Raw genomic sequence first — 26529 nt, forward strand, 5'->3', positions numbered from 1 at the left:
TATCTAAACTGTTCGTATTTTTATTCTTTCTACAACAGCCTAGTATCTCACCCTACACAGATGGATCACTTATCAAAGATAGGAGTGGTGCAGGAATCTACATACCAAAATTAGGAATCAGCATCTCCTCCTCTCTTGGCAATAACACCTCCGTTTTTCAGGCGGAAATCTGGGCCATCAATGTGTGTTGTAGAACACTTATGGAAAATGCAATTAAGGGAAAAGATATTACAATTTTTTCTGACAGTCAGGCTAGTCTTAGGTTTGTCAACCTCACGACTGGTGGAGGAAACTATAGATCTTATCAATAGGATCTCTTCCAGGTTTGAGAATAAGGTAACCCATATTTGGATACCAGCACATAAAGGACACCCATGGCAATGAAGAGGCGGATAGCCTGGCCAAAGAAGGCTCTAATACTGCGTTTGTCGGGCCACAACCGATATTACCTCACTCTATGAGCACAGCAAAAGAGAGTATTAATAACTGAGGCATGAAACAATTCCTTAGGGAGTGGAATTTATCCCCCGGACACAGGCAATCGAAAGAGTTTGTTAAGGCGATCAAACCAGCAGAATCGAAATGGCTATTCTCTCTCTCAAGGAAGAGAATTAGGAGGCTGATAGGTATTCTGACGGGCCACTGCCCACTGAGAAGACACCTCTTCGTAATGGGTATCCTACCAGATCCCTTTTGCCGTTTTTGCGAAATAAAAGAAGAAACGGCAAGGCACTACCTCGCAGAGTGTGATAGGTATGCTAGGTTAGATTTGAAATCTTTGAAGGAGAGGACATCACCAAATCACTCCCCGAGATTAAATGGTCCAAAATCTTGGGGTTTGTGAACAGGTCCACCCTTCATAATATATATAATATATAGTATCTCACGAAATTGAAAAAGCATCTAACTGTTAAATGATACAAGAGGATGGAGGCTCTGCCTTTTTTGTTTGCAGACTCCCTCTGCGTTCTGCTGACTGTGATAAGTCTTCTGTCGATCTTCCCGTGGTGCTCTCGTTAGATAGATACCATGAACGTCTCGGCAAAATGGTGGGTGTTGTCTGGTTACCCGGACACATAGGTATGGAGAGTAACGAAAAGGCGGGCGAGGCAGCTAAGGCCGAGACGACCATCGCGATCCGGCCCTCTGCCGCAAAAATTCGTGTCGAATTAAAAAACACGCTTAGAAGAAAGTGGTATCGTCAGTAGGCCGGATCGGTAGAGAAGATCTCACGTATCAAGAGCACTGTCGATAGATGGACATTGAAGGATTTGTCTCGTAGAAAAGGGGTCATCCTCAGCCGATTAAAAATAGGCCATATAAGGTTGACACACGGATACTCCCTTTCCTTCCGTCAAAGCCCGCGTATGTGTCCCGCATGTAGGGAAATATCGCTCGATGTGCCACATTTCATTCCTTGGGTCTATTTAGAAATCCTGTTGGAACGCCGCCCCATATGAGAATCGCGCTTGGTCATGGCAGGATTACAATTTTTAGAAGAAACAGCAATTTTTTACTCTATATGGTACGGATAGTTTTGAGTACCTAGCGAGCGTTGAGTGTGAAGGTGTAATTTGTAAGGGCTGATGGCGAAATATTGAGTACCTCATCGACCTTCAATTAGGTTTGTTATAATAAGTGTAAAGGGTGAAGGGGTATCCGTACTCCTAACTGAAGAATGCATTTAAGAGTGGGTGAGAGTGTGAATGGGTTTGTATCTAGAAACTATTGCGTTTGGGGCTAAAATGACCAAACTTGTTAATAGCCCCTAGAACCCAACCTCGTGGCTGGTCGATTAAGACAAGGATTAAGGTCTAACCCAAACTGCCAAAACCCTGGGTGGGTGATTCTGGTGTCGTGTGGGTAATTTATTGAAAATTACAAAAGCTTTAAAAACCACCCTACGCCATAGGAACAACTAAGTACATGAGTGAACGTTTGTAGATAGATACATGTGTAGACTTGAGCTTATATAAATTAATAATCAGTAATTATTAAATCGTCAAATATTCTTTCTGTAAATGTTCAGGTGGACCTGGTAGCGGAAAGGTGACACACTGTGATAACCTGATGCAGGAGAAGCGAGGCATCACCCACATCAACATGACTGATTTATTGCAACAATACTCAATTGGTTAGTTTTTCCAGCTAAGTAAATATCAACCGGTGCTGTGTGCATCACGCTAGCTGTTAATAGGCAATCATTCCGTGATCCACTTTTCTCCAAACACCTGTAGATATTTCAGCTCGCGAAGCGTAACACACAATCGCGGGTGATAAATAGAAGAGTTATTGTAGTGTGAATCGATTGATACGTTAACTTTTCATTTTCCTCCCTGGCGTTTAAACGGAATTCGGTCGAATTTAGTATTTATCAAGCGCTCGGTAAACTGGATTTATTTTCAAAGGAGTCGAGAACATGATGAATTCAAGGGGCTGTTTAATAACCTAGTGTAAAACAGACCTCTGAGAAATGAGCTTCGCGATTTTCTGTGTGGGCCTGATCGCGATGTGATTTGTAAGGACGGCGTTTAAAGAAGAATAAAGGGTAACATTTTTGAGTAATCGACCGCTGACGGAATGGCTTTTGATTAATAATTCTTTTGGGTTATTTTCAGATCGGTCAATTCAGTTAGAACTTTCTGCAGAAGCTCTGAGCCCTTTGATCTCTCAAGGCCGCACCTATTCGATCTAGCGTAATACGTAGAAATCAAATTGACTCACAAAAATAATTAAATAAGTTTGCGCTCAATGAATTTTCGAGTTCTGTTGAAGGCATATTTTTTTCGAGTAATAGAAAAAAACTTCAAATTTCTCTATTTATAGCTACTATATTACTAATAATGTGCCATTAATCTTTGTTTATCGTTCAAATTGTAATTTTTATGTGTTCTCTTTTTAAAATAAAAGTATTTCAATCAATTAATAGTTCGTGGTACAGAAAGAAAAATTTCGCAACAATTTCTTCAAATAACATGGACAACCAGGACTCTCTGGATGCAGCTACATACGGTACAGCCAGGAGCAAAGTTCGGTCTACAAACAACAAACAAACATTGATGAAGAAAAAAAATTATTAAAATTTTTGAGAGAAGAACATTTTCCCTCATACGTACTACTCATACTTTGATCTTATCTGACGGGCCGATTTTGCCGAGTCCGTCAGAGAACTGAATTCTCACTTTTTATACGCATTAGGGCGGGTGTTCCTCAGGGAAGCATACTTGGTCCATTTCTGTTTTCAATATACACCGCAGATATTTCTACACATGTTAACATTTCAACACATACGATTCTTACACGTAATTCGGACCCCTCAATTAACACTCAACGCTTACAACAACACCTGAATGAATTGACAGTATGATTCACAAAGTGGAGAATGAAGATAAACCTAACGAAAAGCGTACAGATAAATTTTACCTTACGTAAAAATATCTGCCCTGCATATAAATGGAATCCCATTGCCTATCACCGACCTTGTGCGTTATCTTGGACTTTTCATGGATAAACGACTGACTTGGAAGCCCCACACTAGACTGAAAAGTCAGCAAACAAACCGACGTTATAAATTATTAAAAAGACTACATGACGCATGATCAAAATTAGACATTGAAAACAACTTTTAATTTAGAAAACAATGATGCTCTCTGGGCGTATGGTTGTGAAATGTGGGGTTCAAGCAAGGATTTGGTTTTCCAATCAGTCCAATCTAAAATTCTCCGTCAAATCATAAAAGTTACTTTTTACGTTTCAAATTACACTATTCATAACGATCTACACATCCCGTTGGTACATGAACTCATCAAAACCCGCTATAAAAAATTTAGACATCACTAAACACACACAATAATCAATTAGTACGACATTTGTCACTTCCAACCTTACCTGAGAATCCTCAAAGACGATTAAAGCAAAAGTAGCCCGAAACCTACTCATTGGTGAAGACAGTACAAGATGTCAGTGTGAAGGAGTGTTCCCACTGAGCACCTTCTCCCACATGAGCCTCAAATGATAAATTCAACATATATGAACATATTTAATTAATACGATATTTGTAGTCGTAAATATCAAATAAATGTAATAAAAAAGGGAATTTTTGATATATAGTTAACACATCATAAAAACAAGTAGTGCATATCGTAAAAATGTCTTGTATATTTCAAGAAAAGTTGAAAATGGTTCTACTGTTAGGAAAAGTGACCGAAATTTGCACCAAGCTGAATTGCATTTCAATGGGATCATCCAGATAGTCTTGTTTATCGATGTCTTCTTAGGAAATTGTTGAGAAATTTTTCTTTCGGTACCACAAACAATAATTTCTTATCAGTTTAAATAATAAATAAATAGAATGGTTCTTGGTGTTGGTTCTTCCAGCAAGAATGTATAAGAGATTTCTTTTACCCCAAAAGAAAAAGCTTTTTGCGGGTAACTTCCCAACGGTTTCTCCAATTAGAAACTGTTTATACCGTTGAATTCACCGTCGAAAAATGAAATAGTTATTTTCCTATCGGAATATCATGAAGTGTTAAATCAAAACGTTTTTGCTCATAAGAAACTAGACAAAAGATTAAAAATTTATGTGTCTCAGGGTTTTTCACAAGACCGACCTAATAAAAAAAAAAATGTATAGGAGAGAAATTTATATATTTATCGTTATTTGATCAAAAATATTCATTTTCCAATTACTACACGTTCATACATAAAAATCTGACAGATCAGTCAGACCATTTCATAAAAGCAAAGTTCATTTTTTAAATTTTTAAAGAATTAATCACAGTCGTTGTGTGCACCTTGAGCTGATAACATCGTGTTGCTGTCTCTTATCTCAACGATAATCTACCTTCAGTATTATAGGGAGTACCCATTTGAATTATTCTTCTCTTCTTTAAAAAAAAATTAATTTACTTTCAAAACTCTTCAGTTACTTTTTTTCTATTTACTTATTATTATTATTATTTTTTTATAATTTATCTATTTATTCTACTACATACTCTTCATAGTTAAACTTAACTATGGAAGCTGATACTCCTCCAGCTTCTAAAACCACTGATGAAAATAATCTTTTATTAAAACCCACTGGAAAGTGGTGTAAAAAACATGTTATAATGTCGTTCATTGAAAATGAATTTAAGAAATCATTCAATGATTTCAGCCCTTTCAAAGTGTGCAAATGCATAAAAAGTTACGCCCCGAATGTAGGTATTAAGTTTCTCAGGAATGGCACCGTTCTCTTAAACATTAGTACTGAAAAAGACTTCATAAATATTCAGAACATGAAAACGTTTGAAAATATTCCTCTTCTATTAGAACTTCACCGTTCTTTGAATTTCTCCAAAGGTGTTGTTTATGTCCCTGAGTTGGTAAAATGCTCGGAGAAGGAAATTGAATTAGAACTCCAAGCACAAGGCGTAGTTAAGGTTTTTAGAATAACGAAAAATGTAAATAACACCAGAATTCCCACACCAACACTTATTATAACGTTTGAAAAACCTGAAACTCCTGACAAAATCACTTTTGATTTCCTTCAAGTTAAAGTTAGGCCCTATATTCCAAACCCAATGCAATGTTATTCTTGTTTTCGTTTTCGGCACACGAGCAAATATTGTAAAACCAAGAACTGTGGCAAATGTGGAGACCTTGACCATGATACAAACACCTGCCAATCTGTACTGAAGTGCATCAATTGCGGTGAGGCCCACCCTGCATATGATCGAAACTGTAAAACCTACCTACGAGAAAAAGAAATTGAAACTATTAGATCAAAGGAAAAAGTCTCATTTAGACAAGCAGAATTGCTGTTTAAACAACGCAATGTTCCACATACCCCACTCAATGTTACCTTCTCTCAAGCCATCAATAAATCCAACACTCTAAACAACCATACTTCAAATCAACCAATCCAAAGTATTGAACCATTAACCCAACAAATCAACAAACTTACTGAGATTGTAGAAAAACTAGTAAATAAATTTAGCCATCTTGAAAACGTAACCAGACCAGAAACTCCTTCAAACAGCCAACTGGTAATAACAGTTCCCTCACAAAAACGTGAAACCACAAAATTAAACATAACAAACTCATCTACTACACATCTAAACAATCTAAACCGTTCATCTAACATGCCCAAAACAATCCCAGAAAACAATAGCCAAACCAACCAGTGCATAAATAAAAAAAGACCCGCTTCACAGGGCTCTTCATCAAGCAATTGCTCAAATCCACCAAACCCCTTAGGAAAACTCCAGCACAAACTTAAAAAACAAGCTTCCAGCTGATACCGAAATTTTTGATGACTAACACAAACAACAATTATGGCACCAAAACTTATCAGAATGAAAACTTTACAGTGGAATTCAAAGGAATTAAAATGCCGCCGAGAGAAAATACAGCGGTTAACATCTAGCCAAGGTTCAACTGTCTTCTGCTCTCAAGTAACTCATTTTCGAACATCAGACAAATTCTGTCTCAAGAGCTGCTCGGTAATTCGTAAAGATTTTCTGGACGGTCTTTCGCCTGTGCAGGTGTGTGTATTATCACCAACGATAATCGTCCTTCTCACATGTTTCTGTGGTTGTATGTATGGAAGTGTGGATGTGTGTTATAATTTCTTATGAAAATCCTTCAGTGGAATCTAAATGGCTATAACACACAACGCAACGAACTCCAATATTTAATTGGGCAGTTTAGGACCGAAATTATCAGTTTACAAGAAACTCATTTAAAGCCAAATGAAACACTGTCACNTCTTTCAATTAATCAATCTGTTTTATGTAGGGTTTTGGTCGAAGTGAAAAAGTTAGTGTCACGACAGTAACTTTTTCATTTCGACCAAAACCCTACATAAAAAGATTAATTAATTGAAAGAAGTAATTTGATTAATAGACCACTAAATATAATGGATTTTTAAATAAATTTTTAAGAAAAAAAAGTTTGATGCTTATGCTAAGAAAATTGTATATATCAATGAATGAATGGAAAAAATATTTCATTGCATAAACAAAGAAAAATAATCCTTGAGTTCTGGAAAGACAGAATTATTCTCAACAACTGTTTTCTTTGAACAAAACTACTTTTTTTATTATTGATCGTTCCTGCTCAACTTTCACGGCTCGCAAGCAAAACTTGTAACGTCTTTCTTTGCTAACGACTGCCATTTCTTGCATTTTTGAAACATAGGATCGATAAAATTTGATAGTACTGGACATTCCCCTGCTATTAATTAAATTAAGTTGTTAAAGCTGGTTGAGGTGGCAGAAAATCTAATTAATATTGCAAAAACTCAAAAACAAATTGAGCATTTATGCTAAAAGTGGATACTACATTTATAAAAGTATAAATTCCGTATTGACCCAAACAAACGAATAATTGGACGATTTTACTTACTGCACTACAGCGGTTCAACTGTAACTTCCATTCGTGTTCGATAAATTACGATGAATAATTTTTTTATGTGGGTTCACAACATCAGAAGACATCAACCTTCGGGGTTCCATGTTTTTGAAAAAAAACTCATTTTTAAGTACGTATGTCCTGATTAGAACCAGGACACATGTCAGTCCCTTAAGAGCGATTCGTACATACCAACAGGTACCGTGTCAATCACGTACGGACTAAGATGCAAAAACATTGTTACATATATTACAATTAATTAAGGTTTTTAGTTGAGATAAAAAAGTCAATGGCACGAGCGGGATTCGAACCCACGATCGGCTAGATATGCCGCTGCTCTCCCACTTGAGCTTTTTATCTCAACTAAAAACGTTAATTAATTGAAAGATATTAATTGGTCAAGCGGACCACGAAACTAGTGAATTTAATAAGTTTAAATGAAGGAAACCTTCACTAAAGCTCTCGTGGCAATTTCATTTATCACCGAGAATAGATTACAGGACATTTGAAAAATTACAAAAAGGAGGGAAAATTCGAGAGGTTGGGTTGAGATGGGAAGTTAGTGTCCGAGTGGATCGAAGTCACGATAACTCAAGCGGTAGAGTAGCGGCGTATTTAGCCGAAGGTCGTGGGTTCGAATCCCGCTCGTGACGCTGACTTTTTTATCTCAACTAAAAGCCTTAATTAATAGAAAGATTGTAAAGAATGTTTGAACTGTGCTGGTTTGCTCCCCCCCCCCTAATATTAATACACATATTATAATGGTGACCTTGGCTAAATATGCATCGATCATAAGGGCATTAAAAAAACTGCTGGTTTGTTTGTGCATATTTGCTCGTGGCTGTACCATTGGCACCTTAAAATAAATTATTTTTTCTGAGCTGATGCGTGTCTGTGGCGTTAGTGACTATTCTGAAGTATTTGAAATATCTGTCTTAATCTTCTATTTTATTTATTTTTTGCTCTACTTCCACACAATCCAATTTCTTTCCTTCTTCTTATTCAAGTAAAATTGCTTCAACCGGAAAGATTTTAAACTTGTTTAAGCCTAAACAAAGTAAGTAGGCACATTTGCCTTTTAGTTTCTACTTTGTCTGTCAGCGTCCGTAGTGAGTTGTCGTGGTGTGAAAACTTGTGTCCAAGTTTACGTGTGGGAAAGTCACTATGAATCGACCTTTAACCGTTGCGAATAATGAAAAATCTATGCAGTTTTCTATGACGATGATGGGAATCTATTTTCTTTGTTAATTTTCCGGTATACATTATCATCTCATTTCAATTATTACTCTATTAATTCTAATTATTACTCGTTGGAATTATATTTCATTGAGAAGCGACCAATTTCACTGGCACTTCTTGTTTTCTATAACAGGTTAAAATTTTAATTAATCATTTTAAATGTAAGATGGCGATATGCAAGATATTCTAGAAAATAAAGATAAGTTAATAGGGCAATAGTTTAAAATATATTTTTAAAAACCCAATATATATAGCCTCAATTATGTATAGTTTTGAAATAAAAATAACGAAGTTCGCATTGGATGATAAACGGTCGGCAAAACGAATAATTGGTCGGGTATGAAATAATAAAAAAAAAAAACAAGAAAGAATGGGGTTAACCATTATATACTAACAATGACCCAGTTTGGAAGTATTTGGCAATCAATTGTCGAGAAAGAGAATCAAGGTTGTTTCGACGAAATTGTAATGACTTGAGCGCCTCTTATTTAATACATATAATTTTTTTTCAAAGAAGAAAAAAGAAAATCCAAGGCATGAAGAAGAAAACTTCATTTACTTAATTTGATAATTATGCACTAATAAGCTTATGCAAAGCATTTAAAATTAACTGAAACAGCATAAAATAAATAAATCAAAAAGTTATATGCTACATAGGATGAAATCTCTTCCGTCGGAGGTAATCTGACTTAAGCTTCATCAATATATTTGATCTTTGAGTCGATTTGAGGTGAAATATCCGCGCCAGTGCAAAAAAAGAATCGTGAGATGCGGTCTGGTGTGAAGTACGGTTTAGAAAAACATTTGCTTTATCGTGCCAACGTTTCGATCTTTATTGAGACCATCTTCAGGGCTCAGTGTTTGTCTTCTGTGTAATTGTGCCATTTTTGTGTGTCGTGTTGAGAGTACTCCTCACTGGTCACAATCACACACACGCAAGAAAAGAAAGAAAACAACAAGGTACAGCTAGATTAAAAATTAAATTCAAATCATATTACATTCTAACTTCATTATATATAGCTACTATAATACAATATAAGCTAGTAATAATAATTTTGAAAAATGCAAAAAGGAAAGAAAATTCAAAAGGTAGGTTGAGGTGGGAAGTTGGTGTCCGAGTGGATCGAAGTGACTATAGCTCAAATGGTAGAGCAGAGGCGTATTTAGCCGAAGGTCGTGGGTTCGAATCCCGCTCGTAACACTACATTTTTCATTTCAACCAATACCTTACATAAAGATTAGTTAATTGAAAGAAGTTATTTGGTCAATCGCATAACGAAATATAGTAGACTAAATTATAAAATTTTAATTTACTGAGTGCTATAAGTTTCTATTTTAAATACTTGAATGCGAGGGGTCCGCCTTGGATTTTGTTTTTTTAACGGAGTCCACTGGCCAAAAAGTTTGGGAAGCTTGCAATAAAGAAACATCTTGAACTGGTAACTCCCTGGTGCTTTACGCCAATGGTGACTTATAAAGAAAAAACTTAATTAATATTTTATGTATATTATACATCAACATGAACAGGAATAATACATAATATAATGGAAGTTCGTTTTTGTGAAATTGTATTAAAAAAAGGGTTCGCCGAGTGGTTAGAGAATCAAACACGTATTAGCCATGGGTTCAAATCTCGCAGAGCCATGGTTTATTAATTAAAAATGGTATGGTAAATATATTTTAAAGTGGTTTGAATCCTCACCCATGACACCCAAAGGGTATTAGGCAAGAATTACTTTACCTATAATGAAAAAAATTTATAATGTTTCGTTTTTCTCGTTATATCCACTTTTGTTTAGACCCTGGGACCATTGGATCTGAAATGAAGGACTTCAGCCAACTTTCGAGTAAAACCGTGACTGAAGTCTTAATGCTTGAAATGAAAATGTCACCGGCAGCGAAGACGTTCTTGATTTCCGGCTACCCGAGGAACATGCGAGACGTAGTGGAATATTCAAATAAAGTAAGTCAACTTTTACTGTTCAATTATCGATATGTAAGATTTGTATGAGTTTTTATATCATATCCGCGATGGTCGTCTTGATTAAACGTCAATGGATATCGACCGATGGTCATCGCTCTTTACGCAAAAGTGGGTGGTATTGACTTTCTAGTTGGGTGAAAAATTGTTTTATTCTTCTTGTCTCTAAAGTGTTTGTTCAAACCTAACATTCGGCATTTGTTTAATTAATAAAACCTGACTCATATTTTCATTTAATTTGCATTAATTTTTGTTTAAAATTATCAAAGATAAACATATCATCGGATGTAACTAATGATTGTAAAATGTTATCACGTTGAAAAATTTTGTATGACTTTCTGATTAAAACGAAAATGGAGTATATTTTAAATTGAAATTTTACAAGTCAGAGGCAATAACGCAAAATCAAATTACACCTCACAGATCACGTACCGTCCTATACAGTCATGAAACAACCCGACGATGTATAAAACGGAAGAAATACTCAAATTACTTGAAAACTTTGAAATATAAAAACAACACATTTAACACGTAAAATATTCATAACCCACAAATGAACAACACCTCACAGAAAACACACACTGAAGAAGACGAAATGCCGAAAGGCGTCCATCACACCAACGCAGCGTGGGTAGACAGACCAGGCAACAACTAAATTACTCCTCGCAAACCATACAGAGAAATATCACAATACCATACCACAACATAGTATACTTATTTAGTTAAATAAAACTAAATTTACTTACCAAAATTGAGATAAAGTACTTTGTCATTTATAATAGCTAGAACTGAAAGAGTTGTAAGCACATTTTCGCTGATGTCAGTTGTAAGTTAGCTGTCTACAATCAAATATAGTTTTTTGTTCAACATTATAAGAGTTGCAAACGACTTTTTTCTTCAATAGTTAAAATACCGGAAAAAGTGAACCATCCGTGTCTAATGATTTATTAAGGTTTATAAGTTCGAGTTTGAGGCGTCGGTGGCCACAAAGGTTTAGGCGTTGACACGGCGCTCATCACTGTAAGGTAAAGGTCCCGGGTTCGAATCCAGCGGCCCGACATACTTACAAAAGGACTTTTTTTCAAAAACACCACACCCTGAGGGTGTATATGACCTCTGCTGTTGCGAGCCCTCGTTTTAAAAAAAAATCGATTTTATCACAGAATATGCAAAGTTCTACACGAAAAGTTATGTTTTTAAGTAAAAAGTGGCATATTTTTCATTATATATTTTTAAAGAAGTAATTCTTATGAGAAAATCACAAAAAGGAATTTTTGAATCTGCTGTGTTAATCGAAAATTTCGATCAAATTTGTCCAACGTCATGGTTTCTTTATTTTTTGTGGAATTGACATCCTTAACGTTCTAATTTTTCGTTTATTTTAATTAATTAATTAATCAATTAGCTTGCTTTCCTAAAGAAACAGCTTGCATCGGACATCCGTCGCATACCAAGCACAAAAATCCAGGATATTCAGTATTCATTTGTAGTTACTGTTTATGAATAAAATTATACTGGAATCTTTTACTTTATATTTATTTCTGAAGGCCCTATAATAAAATTAGACTTAAAAAGAATTAGACAAAAATCATTGGACCATTTGCGTAACTCTGGTCTCTTTTTATACTTACATTACCTGCTCCGTTAGCTCGAGGGTGGGAAAAGCAGTTTGAGAGAGAGTGTTAAGAAATGGGTAGTTGATCCCAAAAGTAAGTCTAGAATAAACTACGATGTGTACGACAAGGAAGCAGATAAAATCATTCAAGACAGTGATTGCTATACGAATTCCACCTCGGGCTTAGAAAGCCCCACAATATAACCCAGAGATCGGATCTTTCTTTTTATGGTTGAACGATGTACCTGAAATCTTTCCGACAACTCTTCTACAGTATTAGTGTATCCTCTTGCTCTATTCTGTCAAACGAGCTAAAAAGCTCTATTTTTCAAAATCTGATTCTCTTTTTTCTTCACGTACAAGGAAGACCAATTACCTTAATAGAATAATTCAAAATGGTTTATTTCTTATTTGGCCACTGGGGATGAGAAGCGGGTCCTTTACAAAATGTTAAACACCGATGGACCGTTTTCAAGAATGAGACGCCGATGTCGACGAGAAGAACCCTCATAAGGTCCCATTGTCTGTTCGATGGCATATTCCAGGAATAATTGTTTGAGAATTATTTCCATGTAACCAAACCCTAAAGATAATGGAAAAAATGCCAATTTGAATTATTTCAAAATAAAACAATTCTTTAAAAAAACAAAAAAAAACAATCTTTTTGAAAAAATAAAGAAATACCAGATTAGACTATGGCTTTTCCAAGATAGAGCGCAAAACCAAAAAAGAAAACGTTATGAAGTCCATGATTACAGGTCTGTTATAATCATGAATATCAATGGAAACGAAAAATTATCCAAAAAAAGTGATTATATTTACCACTTTGATTATATTCTACTTTTCTAGCCTGTTAAATAATCACAATGTATCGATTAGAGTTTTTCCTACTCAAAAGTTTATTATTGATCAGCATCGTACTAGGTGTAACTGACCTTAGAACTTCCGCGGTGACAATTTTAGTACAGTAATTGTTATTTATTTCAGCTTGTACTACTTAGTCTGGAAAATGATAGGGTATTAATATTTCAAGTAATTTTTTACGGTCTTCAGACTCTACCAACTTTTCAAGTCTTTAATATGAATTTCATCACGTAATAATTTTCCTTTTGTATTATAATCTTTGATTAATAACGAGTGTAAAATAAATATTTCGAAATATGTATAAAAATTTATTGATTTGTATTTTAGATCCAAATCGTCAACGGAGTCGTACTGATAGCCTGGAGACAGAGGGTGCTAGAAAGGCAGATAGACTACGGAGCCAAATTGGGCCACGTTGTGCTCAGCTTGGCCAAAATGGAGCTCAATAATTTCTATAAAAACGTCATGCCAGTCGCTGACTATTTCGACCAAAGGGGCATGGTGATAGCGGTAAGATAACAAAAATTTTGATTAGTATTTTGAAACAGCTATTGAATTATTTAGGTAAATTTCTTAAAACCTTCTAGAATCATCTCAAAAATACTGACCGAATAATTACATTTTTAAATCGGTCTAGTTTATACCTTAATGATGTTGACCTCAAAGATCTGCAGAATAGCTTCAAAACAACAACGTAAATGTTTTGTTCATGATGATGATTAGAGGTGGGAAAAACGGCTCTTTTTAAGGATCTAATCAAACCGCCCGCTCAGTGAAACCGCGCATCTCTTCAAATTTATCTTACTCAAAATTCCATGGGTAAATTTTGAATTTCAGTGTGCCAGCTCCAGTGCGCGTAAATCCTGATTGTATGAATTGCAGGGTTTTATATGAAAGAAATGACAAACTGTTCAACCTTTCTTGTTTTTTATTACTGCCAATAATAAATTTCAAAATGAAGATTAAACAAAGAAGGTTGAACCGTTCGTCGTTTCGTTCACACGACAATTAAAACCCTGCAATTTTATTACCTTTTTTGTTGATGAAAAGTAAACAAAATCAAAAATTTAAACATTATTTGTTGAAGTCGTGAGGAGCGGTCAAGAATGTGGTAGTTCAGAACCTTTTTCATTTTTTTTGCTGCGTTTCGACCTTTATTGGGGCCATCTTCAGAGCATAGAGTATGGTGCTATTCTTGTACTGCCATATTGGTTTTGTGTGAAATTGTTGTGAAGTAACACGAAACCAATATGACACCACAAAAATAGCACCACACTTTACGCCCTGAAGATGACCCGAATAAAGGTCGAAACGTCGGCAAAAAATGAAAAAGTGTATTTCTAAATTACCTGGTTCTTAACTGCTCCTCACGATTTCAACAAATTATGAAACAGCAGGTCACTAAGAAACACGCAAATGCTTCTTTATTAATAATATATAAATAATGTGTGGTATTTAGTGACCATTAGTTAATGATTATTTGGAGATCGTGAGGTGCGGTCTGGTGTGACGTAGGTTTTAGAAAAAGATTTTCTTAATCGTGCCAACGTTTCGATCTTTATTGAGATCATCTCCAGGGCTCAAAGTGGCACTCTCAACACGACAGACAAAATTGACACATTTGCACGGAAAACAAACACTTTGAGCCCTGAAGATGATCTCAATAAAGATCGAAACGTTGGCATGATAAAGAAAATACAAATAATAATATATTATATTATAACATTAATATATATTATAATGTATAAATAATTAATATATATGAATTGATATAAACAGCAACAAATACGTATTTTCATTAAATATAAAATTAAAAAAATTGTGTGGTGATTAGTAACCGTTAATCGATAATTATTCAGAGATGGGGATATGCGGTCTGGTGTAATGAAGGGTTTAGAAAAACATTTTCTTTATCGTGCCAACGTTTCGATCTTTATTGAGATCATCTTCAGGGCTCAAAGTGGCACTCTCAACACGACAGACAAAATTGACACATCTACACGGAAAACAAACACTTTGAGCCCTGAAGATGATCTCAATAAAGATCGAAACGTTGGCATGATAAAGAAAATATAAATAATATTATATTAGATACATTAATATATATTATAATGTATAAATAATTAATTTATATGAATTGATATAAACAGCAACAAATACGATTTTCATTAAACATAAAATTAAAATAATTGGTTTTTCTGTTGTTTCGGTTAATTTCTGTTAATTTTTCACCCTCTTATTTACTTTTGTATCCATTTTTATCCTATTTACAAAATGCCTTTGGTAAAATCTTGTTTAAATTATTTATATCTTATCAAGCATGCATAGTTATAATTTTTGTTTAATTAATTAATTTGCATATTAACCGGTTAAGCCGGATTAAACAAGAGTTTAAAAAAATCATCGGTAGAAAACTTTCAAACGACCCCTAAATCTTTGTCAAAGAGTCTAAATTCGATGTGTACACCTCTTTGCTGAATAAACACATTAGGGATATGTTTCTGCGTGTTGTGGCAACCCAGTATGTTAAATTTCCTGCATAAACGACCCCGTATTAGTGCGTTATTTTAGAAATTCTGCTACCCCAGAATGAATATATTAAAAAGGCCTCTGCCGACGGTGTCTAACCATCGGCATCGATCAGTATAAGGCTAATTTCGCCTTCAAATTATGAAAACCGATTATTGTCGGCGGTCGGGGTCGAAACGTCTAAATTATGTATGGGCATCGTTTGTTCCATTGTCGGGGGGTTGTGCGAAAAAATGTCCAAAATATCTCTCATCAATCACGCGGATCAATACAAACAAATATGTTTACGAGAGTGTCCATGGCCAAATTTGAGATAATTCATCTTATTCTCATACAGTAATGCGATTGGCTGGAAACCTTAACGTTTCTAATTCTTTTATGCTTGTTGGCAAAGCCAATTTACAAAATCGAACCGATTAGAATTATCTTAGCGAAAGGCGTTTTTATTTACAATCGCCGGCTATGAAAGATTCACAATGGGCTTTCTTCTAAGTCACAAGGCAGTATTTTATCAGAGATTCAAACTCGGCACTTCTTCGAAAATCAAGAGGGCTTGGAAGAAAAATACCCCTTAAACACGCAACCCTTTAGAACTATGGACTATTTTCAGCGGTTTTTATTACTAAATAACGATCTATGCATTGATACAAAAATTTATATAAAATTTATCAAACATAACCAATAAAAATATTCAAGAAACCGCTTTTTATCGATCGAAATCATCTTTGATTCATGGGCTCAAAAATTCCCTGGTCCGCCTGTCCTCGCTGTTTTGGACTGCCAGATTCATCATTTCACCAACTCCAGTGTCTGGAGAGAAAACTCACAAAAATAATACAATTTTCTTCAGGTCAGGAAATTTCGATGGCCAGAATATTCACATTAAAATACGCAAGAAATCTATAATTACAACTAATAATCAGCAATAAGTGGCAAATCGATTTCCACTCGAGTACAGTTAATTGACTACTCACGAATTTTATATTTGTATATTTTTTTCTTATTGTTGAGGTTAATCCAACTGGGTCATTAAATTAAAAATTTATCTCAGGTCCTTGGTCGGTCTATGCCATCCATAATCGATGTAAAACTAAGCCAAGGTTTGGGTCACAAGGACGGAACCATGGGGGTCCGACGGACGAAATTTGGAATCGTATTTGTGCGCCGTTGAAAATGTCGATAATTTGAATTTTTTTAACAAACGTAGAAGAATTTGATGTGCATGAATCAATTGATAATTTAAAAACCTTTATCAATATTTATTAGAATAAGAAAGTTTCTTCATCGCACGTTATTTGATGAACTCTGTTGAATCGAAGTTTCAAATTTCAACTTAAACTAAAGTTGATTCTTCCGAGCCTACCTTTAACTTGATGAACTTACAGCTTCTTTTAAGTCTTTAATATACATATTTTTGAGTCAAGAACTTCCTTTCCAGGTAAAACATCAATTATCAACCTTCTAATGAAATTTCTTTCAATTAATTATTCTTTTTATCTTGGTTGAGATGAAAAAGCTAATGTCACGAGCGGGATTCGAACCCACGACCTTCGGCTCAATACACCGCTGCTCAAACCAGCTATCGTGACTTCGATCCACTCGGACACCGAGTCTAAGTTGTAATGAAAGGAAAATCTGTAAAAAATTTATGGCGCAAATTGGTGGGCAGCGGGTAAAATGCTAGATCTTGATGAGCAAATCGCTACGTTCCAAAAAAAAACATATTTTTACCTTTCGGTCCACCTTTCTTCAAAACCGATCATTACGTTGAATTGCAACAATGGACAAAAAATCGTAGCTGGAAATACTTAAAAACACTAAGGAACAAAAACAAACATTTTTTTGACTAATTTTGTCATAATTTTAGGTTGTCTCCAAAACTGAATGATTCACTTAAGCTACAGGTGCAAAAAGTGGAGGACAAGAGTGAATGAAGAAAAATGTACACAGTTTATGTTCACATTGGAAAAAAACGGTTATGCCCTCCATTGTACATCAATAACTCTCGTTCGACTTCCATTCAATACTTCAATTCAGGTCAAATACTTATAGCTAGGCAGCAAACTGACGTGGATCCCCACACAAGACTTAAGAGGCCGCAACAACGAAGTCTTCTAGGATGGAAATTTGTATTGATTGTCAAACTAAAATAACCGTGTACATTTTACTGTGGGGATCTGCCAAGCAATCCAACATCCAACGCATCAAATCCTTCCCATCATAAGATTGTCAGACATATTGCAAATTTCTTTACCACGTCAATAACATATCACTATCCAGCTTCAACATTACTTTTCTCAACGAACTGATCCGTTCCCGATTCCAAAAGTTTTACACCAACCTCTTGATCCATCCTAATCCAACTGCTCGAGCCCTCTCTAGACATTCCCATCTGGAGAACTTGCCAGTCGCCTTAAGATAACCTCGAGACTCCCCTTGCCACTTAATCCACCTCATGGCATATGTATTTTGGGTGAAGCGCTGGTATTAGTGTTAGTTCTGGGACCGTGTAAAAAAACGTGTTACAAACTTTGCCAATAGATTCTACATTCAAAATGGAACCAAAAAGTCCTAATTAACTATCGTCCGAATGTGTTCAGTTTCAGAGTTATTCCACTTTTTATAATTTTTTAAGATTCCACGATCTTGCTTCAAATAAACAATGGTAACTCCAAAACTAAAATATTTTGGAAAAATCCGTGGATTCTATTGAAAACTACGTTACATTTCCAATAAGATCTGATATATACTTAACTTGTAAACGTTCGTGAAATAAGCGTTTTAGTAGGAAGAACTTTTAAAAAATATTTTAAAGTTGAAAAACTTACTGTGTTGATTCTAAACAACTATTTCCAAACCTGGAGACCAGCAAGTTTCATAAAATATACTCCATTTAATAAGTGGTGTAATTTCTTTTTTAATTATTTTTTTCAAAGATGAAGAAATTGATGGAGGAAAGGAAAACCCGTGGGGAGACGGATTGGTAAGGTGGAAAGATTAATAATAATCGAACACGGCCAGGATGATTAGATGTTCCCAACTCGGAGACCTCAACACAATAGCGAATAATTAAATGCCTTTTTATTAGTATTTACGCTTTACCAATGATTTACCATATAGGATTAAAATTATCTTTCTTCCGACTTACAGGTCTAAGTCAAAAAGCGACTATTCTATATCCTGACCTTAAACATTATTAAATCCATTACAGTTCGTGGTTCGCTTGTCCAATTAACATTTTTCAATTAATATTTATGAAAGTTATTGGTTGAGACAAAAAAGTCAGCGTCACGAGCGGGATTCGAACCCACGACCTTCGGCTAAATACGCCGCTACTCTACCACTTGAGCTATCTCAACCAATACCTTTCATAAATAATAATTAATTGAAAAATGTTAATTGGTCAAGCGGATCACGAACTGTAATGGATTTAATAATTAAACTGAAGTATATCTTCAAGAAAGCTCTCCCTGGCCATTTCATTTGTCGCCGAGAATCAAATAGATTATACATTTGAAAAATGGCAAAAAGGAGGGAAAATTCCAATGGTGAGTTTGAGATGGTAAGTTAGCGTCCGAGTGGATCGAAGTCACGATAGTTCAAGTGGTAGAGATGCGGCGTATTTAGCCGAAGGTCGTGAGTTCGAATCCTGCTCGTGACGCTGACTTTTTTATCTCAATCAATACCTTTCATAAATATTAATTACTTGAACATTACGTTATTTACATGTTTAGTAATTTAATGTATTTCTATTTTCTGGACAGCATATTTATTTTGTGATTAATGTAAATGTGTGTATGATTGATTTGAAGGTGAACGGTGAGCGGAACCCGGCGGAGGTGTACGCCGACTTCCGCACGGCAGTCATGAGGATCGTCGGGAGCCAGGATGGGAGGAAGACGGCCAACGGGGCTGCACCCAACGGAAACATAACAGCCAGGCCACCGACGACCGTCGCCTCCGTCTACCTTCCACCTACGAAAGGATATCCGCCAGTTATTTGGGTCGTAGGTACGCAAGGAGAAATGCCTTTAATCGCACAATTAAAAAATCCATCCATTTGTAACGTTTCGAAGATATGTTGAGGACACAATTCTCATTTATTTAACGCCGATTGGACGCATAAACATATCTAACATGTTTGCAACGAAGTTCACAAATTATTTCAATTCAAATCCTGCTCAAAGTTCCTGCAGAATGTGTTTTGCCATCTTTTTGTCTATGGTGGAGTGTCCTACTAGAAACCGATTTTGAGATAGGTCTTTTTTCCATAATTCTGGTCTGGTTATTCTCACTGTTAAATGGTCCGTCGGTGTGCTCTTTCATCAAGGTTGATCGTTTAAAACTTTGTTTCATTCCGAATTTTCTACGTGAATAATTGATTGGCAAGCAGACAGAAAAAGTCAAAATTCTCAAAAATCTTCAGTTATGAGGGTGTGAGTTGTATTGAAGCGACGCTTCGAAACGCCAAAACAGCGAGGATTTGCGGACCGGGAAGCGACCAAGCCAACACGTTCATCGCCTCCCAGACCTCAAGGATAAGTCTCCCTATCAAAACTTCATTCAATGGTGAACGAACATGATACTGACAACCGAAAAAGATATTCTGGATCAAGAATTAAATGTTTTACGTAAAAACATAACATGTTTCCGAAAATACTTATTGAAGCAATACACGTAGATACGTGAAAAACCGATCCAGAAATTCTTTTCGTTCTCACAAAAAATCCTAAAATCATGAAATAAATGTTCGAACTCTGAACTACGATGTTTATGCAATAAGCTCAATTTTTAAAGTAATACGTTAGTTTAAGCATTAGACCTCTTTCACACTGTACGATATTTACCGGACGATATTAAGTCGGTCGATATTTTATCGTGGTTTCAACCGGATGAAATTTTTCCTTCACCGATCTTTGAGATTTTCAGAGAACTTAGGCACATCGTTGATCTTTGGTTATTGTACCATCGTTTATGGGACCGGAAAAATATCTAATCGCTTTAATTGGATACGACCGGAAACCAAAGCAATGATGAAGTGGGTGTTTTTAACTTACTCTTTTAAGAATTAAGTTGCCATGGAAACAAGGTCTGTCTCATCCCAACTGTACTGTCGGCTGAAAGAGAGATTACTACGGCAGATACCAAGCTGAAATTGCATTCAACTTATTCAAATTTAAACTGTGATATTGAGCCCTTCGATAGACGGTCGTATTGGAGGGGAAATTTTAGCAATATTCTTTGGTGGTTGAAACAGACAAACTGAGAATACCCGATAGACTGAAAAGAAGAAAAATAAGCTTATTCATGTTCTGCAATGTTTGATATGACTTGCAACACCCCATCTGAAACTAGGTAACTTCTATGTCATTATAATTTTGTAATGAGTACCCTTGAAAAACCAACATATACTTACACAAAATCAGTTTACCAGCCAGTACGTAAGAGGTCCAATGTGTTCAATGTTTTCCTGATAACAATCACGATAAAATATCAACCGACTTTTGTCCGTGACGTTCGGCAAATGTCGGTGATTGTGAAAGGAGACTTGGAAGAGCCTTAAGCTTTTTAAGCACGTGAGAAGGTTCATTGCATAACTTTAACGAGAAGTGAGGTTCTTCTCCCACTGCACTATTTTTTCAGATTTTCTTCATCGCTAAAAAGAAAATGAAATCGTCAGTCACCGAATCTCGAAACTGTCTGGATGTTCCCTGAAGAAAACAAGGGAAAGCAAGAACTTTTTTTTTTGTTGCGATCCCTTCCTCAGTTGGTGATCCTAGATAAACTTCATTTTCGCAGTATGCGTTTTTACGACGTGCGGGAGTCGCTTTGAGTCATCAGAAATGGTTATTCAAATCTCTTATCGCTAAAACTATTTGGTCAACATAATTTCATTTTCAATGAAACCATAATTAAATTCACTAATTTCGTGGTCCGCTTGACCAATTAATATATTACAATTAATTAAGGTTTTTAGTTGAGATGAAAAAAAGCTAATGGCACGAGCGGGATTGGAACCCACGATCTTCGGCTTGATACGCCGCTGCTCTACCACTTGAGCTATCGTGACGTCGATCCACTCGGACACCAACCTCCCATCTCTACCGCACCTCTTGAATTTTCCCTCCTTTTTGCCATTTTTCAAATGTCGTGTAATCGGGTTGTATTTTCGACGACAAATGAAATGGCCACGGAGAGCTTTAGTGAAGTATATTCATTTTTAATCATTAAATTCACTAATTTCGTGGTCCGCTTGACCAATTAATTAATTGTAATATATTATTTAAAAAGAAAACATAGTTTATGACAGGCGATAGAAAAGGTAGCCATAGAGACTCTATCCAAATATCTAACAATATTGTACCTCTTCAGTTTTGTTTTTGAAAAAAAAATTGAACTCACTCGTCACCTATGTTAATCAGGTTCCATTGCCTGGCTAGTTGGTCTGTTGTAGACTGCTTGAAGAGATCTACGCCTAGATATACCCTCATAGTAACACAGAACTGTTCCTTCCCTTTATTGAATAAGATAACTGTTGAACTGCTAACTGAACAGTGCAGACAAAACACGCTCGGGAGTCCTTGAAAAAGTTTTAGGATCTGGTCAAAATTCTTAAACATAATGAGCAATTCTAGACAATAAGGGAGATATATAGTAGACCAACACTGGAGGACGTAAGGAGGCTAACTCTTTATCTAATCTAATCCTCTTCTTGCCAAAATCGGCACGACGTTTCTTCTGCTTTCTGAAGACACAGTAACCCGTCAGGAGGTTGTCGAATATTGCGTATTGGCGCGTCTCTTTGCGTGCCTCATCTGTGGAGTGCGAATCCATCAGGATTTTGACTCATCCATTTTTAATGGTTTTAATGTTTCATTTTTGTCGCTAATTGCGAGGCAACAATAGATTCTACAATAGGCCATGGTCAAGCAGGACGTGCAATGGCAATACTAGCGTCAATCTTCACCTTGCAGACTACACTGTGAAAACTGAAAATACTCTAAGATGCTAACTTTTTGTTTCAATATGTAATAATACATATTTGAAATGCTGAGATACTCATTTGGTTCAATGGAAACGTCAATATTAATACTCCGGAAGTTGGTCTGCGACCATTTATGTACCATGTATTTAAAATCTTAGACTTAAGGTAGCTGTTGATATTTCAGGCGGACCGGGTAGCAACAAATGGAGCTTATGCCAAAAAGTGGTACGGAGGGCAAATGGTTGGGTTCACCTAAGCGTAGGGAGACTCCTCAGAGTGGCATCAGAGCCCACGGATCCGAGGCAAGCTGCAGATTCGGGGATGATTATGCAGCACATAGCATCAGGCCATTTAGTCCCGCAGGTATTTCATACCAAAGTACCAATATTCACTAGTAGACCTCTTACCGAAACATCCTTTTTATCGTACTTCAAGTAAATAAATAATTACCTAAGTTTTTATTAAACCTTTCTCATTAGCTGACATGTAATGCATGTATTTTTTATTTATTTTATTTTTACATATAAAATTCTAGATTTTTTTTTTAATATTTTTTACAAAACGTTAAGTTGTGCACTTGTTTCTACAATATAAATTGAACTTGGCAATGAAATCAATAATGTATATACGTTTATTTGCGTGGGAGCAAGGCTAGGGTCGTCAATAGCATTTAGCCGATGGATGATACAATTACTGGACATTACATGCTAACAGTTATATCGAACCGTTTTATTTTTTTTTTAACGCACACGAATGTTCAGTTCGCACCGGACGAGAGACGAAGTCGTAAAGTCCCCCTAACCGCCTACGGTTTTTCCAGGCTGTCGCCCTCCAGCTCGTCGAGTCTCAAATGACTACGAACATGAACGCACAAGGGATCATCATGGACGGTTACCCTAGAAACATGGAACAAGTGAAACACTTCGAAGAAAAGGTAGAAATCTTATTTTGAATATAGAAATTACGGTTTTAGATAATTATAAATATTAATTTTTTTTACAAAATATAAATCCCCAATGTGAATCGTCTCAAGACCCAAGTGATTGGTTAAATAATGGACTAAAAATTATAACAATTGATGAACCGAATGAATACATCGATGTTCCTCTCTGTCTTTTTTTCGTAGAACGCAATCATATTTAGATTTGTTTACTAAAGAACATTTATTACTTCGCAATAACCTTGAATGCCTAATGGCAAGATCAATATGACACGACATTAGTAAACGTTTGCAATTGTGCAAAAGAACTTTTAATTTAATCAGCTGTCTGAATTTATTTTGTAAGCTTTCAAATTTTGGTACGAAATAATCTGGGTTCAATTAAGAGCCCGTGAGAATCGAAAAATGTGCTCGTTATGAAATATATTTATTTACATGAGCTTATTAATAAGTCGACCTGTTTCAAGCAGACTTTAGTTGAATTCCAAGAATAACTTTGGATGACAAACAACCTGTAAATTGCACAGCTATAAAAAAACACTAGTTTGCATACCGAAATTCTGAAATATATTTAATAAGTAAACATTAATTTCTTAGCGTAAAGAAGTTTGTTTCAGTAAGTTTCAATGGTCTCCAGTTTTGGATGACAGACAATCTGTAAATTGCACAGCTAAAAAAAAACACTAGTTTGCACACCAAAATTCTGAAACATATTTAATAAGTAAACATTAATTTCTTAGCGTAAAGAAGTTTGTTTCAGTAAGTTTCAATGGTCTCCAGTTTTGGATGCCAGACAATCTGTAAATTGCACAGCTATAAAAAAACACTAGTTTGCACACCAAAATTCTGAAATATATTTAACAAGTAAACAAGAATTTCTTAGCGTAAAAAAGTCTGTTTCAGTAAGTTTCAATGGTCTCCAGTTCAAGTACAAAGATCTTCTCGACACAGGCAGCTTGTATTGAATCTCATCATGTTTTACCTTGCATAGAATAACAAACATCTTTCTTTTTTTTTCTTTTTTTTCAGTACAAGCAACAGCCGAAAGTGGTCCTGTTGGACTGTTCCAAACTTCAACTGGGAAGAGGAAGAGTTGACGACAGTGTGTCTGCTTTTAGGAAAAGATTGGAGGTATTCAGGGAGCAGACGCTCCCAATGCTCAAGACCCTTGACGAAGAAGGCAGACTGCAAATTGTAAGAACGATCGATTTTAAACTTAACATTCAATTCATTAAAATAAATTAATTTTTTTTAATTTTTGTACAACACTAGAAGAAACTTTAATTAATTATTTTTTTTATCTGAAGTTTTTGGTTGATATGATAAACTTTAAATAAAAATAATAATTAATTGGTATAATTAATATGGTCAATTATGACCACTAAGCAAATACGGATTAACTAGAAGATACTTTGTTGTCCTGATATTGAATTTTAAACACTAAAGTTCCCATTGGTTTGGGAGAAAAGGAACAAACATAAAATCGTCCACCACTGAATGGATTCAAACAAGACAAAAGGAGTCGTAAATAAACTGTAGAGGTCGTAGAGACAGATGTTCGCATCTTTACTCATGAGTGTAGAGACCCATGAGTATCTTTAACGTCCGGTCTTATCCCCGAGAGGACTTCGCAGACGCCCTCAAAGAGAACACCAGGAAGATTTTACATGCATGGACTTATCACATCCGAGGTGGTGCATCGTTAACCAAGTTCAAAAGTGCCCTAAAAAGGACACATCCATACATTTGCTTTGAAAAAGGCAGTTTTATGGTTTCTGACACAGCCTTTCAGCCGTGCCTTTCACCACCCCCGGAGAGATACAGAAGGCATTTGGTTGGCCAGCTAAGGTACAATTTGTTTATAAACCACGACCACCACGAGTCCAACCTCAATTAGTAGTCGCTTGTATACTCTACTCCCTTGGTTCAGTATTATTTTTAAGGTAAGACTGAGTTCATACGAACCCCCTACTGATGCACCCGTTGCCTGAGGGGTGCGGGTTCAGTAACCCAGGAAGAGAAAGGGGTGTAAGGAAGAGAAAGAAAAATTGGGAAAGGAAGGGTATAGGAAGGTAAGTGGGGGGGGGGATTTGCCTCATTGGTTACCCCCCCCCCCAGGCACCAGGGTTGATGGTCGGACTTTGCCTGGGACCACAAGGAAGGTGTCCACTGTGGGTAGGGGTCATAGAGACAGTAAACTACGTTAAACCTTCTTCCTCATCCTCATTCCTCATCAAAAACGGCAAACTCACTGCGGCAGTTAAAGAGGGAAAAACGCAGAGGACCATATACATTTGAGAAAACATCTGCATTATCACCCCATTTATAGGTTATACATTTAGGACGAAACAGCCACCTTATCATCTTCGAATGCGAAGCAACCGCTCAATGGAGACATAACCTGGAAATGCAAAGAAAACCCACGGAAAGGAATTGCAGGGACGACATTTAATGACCTTGTACTTCTTATAAGAAGGATCAAGCCCATTGCCCTGAACTAAGAGACTAGGAAAGTACAGTAAGCCAGAAGGCTGCAGTGAGGAATATAACCCATGACTTCCTACTATCCAAGTTCATAATCAACCCATTAGTTTGACTTATACCGCAACACTATTCACTTTTTTCTCTAGGGAGAAAAAATATTGGCGCTTTAGGCGCCATTGCGATGTCAGGAGGTGTTTGAGATGAGGGTCCATTGCAATATGGAATCTTGTGATTTCAAGGACAAATGGAATTTGATGGTAGATAGGAAGATTGGATACCGATTGTAAGTACGGAGCTTGGGTTGGTTTGAAAGATAAAGGACTGGAATTTTTCTAAGATGCATTGGAGGTTGGAAGGCTTGGATGAAGGTACAGTTAAACTCATTATGTCCGTACTTGTATTAGTAATGTGTAAGAATCGTTAGTTTTGTACTGAATTTTGTCCTGTTGCCAAGCTGTCTTTTAGGAGTTATATCGTTTCAGTTCAATTATTTTAAGCCA

General features: G+C 36.0%; 1 protein-coding gene across 4 annotated transcripts in view; it reads left to right on the forward strand.

The window, feature by feature from the left end:
- Nucleotides 1-26529, forward strand: part of LOC106668867 (adenylate kinase isoenzyme 5) — a 41676-nt gene that overhangs the window by 13611 nt on the left and 1536 nt on the right. For 3 of the 4 annotated variants that reach the window (XM_014398017.1, XM_014398015.1, XM_014398016.1), the window contains exons 3-9: nt 2030-2134; nt 10431-10594; nt 13419-13601; nt 19433-19631; nt 22790-22968; nt 23426-23539; nt 24575-24739. In XM_014398017.1, coding sequence (XP_014253503.1) covers nt 2030-2134; nt 10431-10594; nt 13419-13601; nt 19433-19631; nt 22790-22968; nt 23426-23539; nt 24575-24739 — 1109 coding nt within the window. The remainder of the gene's footprint in view (nt 1-2029; nt 2135-10430; nt 10595-13418; nt 13602-19432; nt 19632-22789; nt 22969-23425; nt 23540-24574; nt 24740-26529) is intronic. The other variant, XM_024226357.1, reaches the window with a different exon arrangement.

The sequence above is a fragment of the Cimex lectularius genome, unplaced genomic scaffold, assembly GCF_000648675.2.
Source record: "Cimex lectularius strain Harlan isolate CLEC.00 unplaced genomic scaffold, Clec_2.1 scaffold155, whole genome shotgun sequence".
Classification (NCBI taxonomy): domain Eukaryota; kingdom Metazoa; phylum Arthropoda; class Insecta; order Hemiptera; family Cimicidae; genus Cimex; species Cimex lectularius.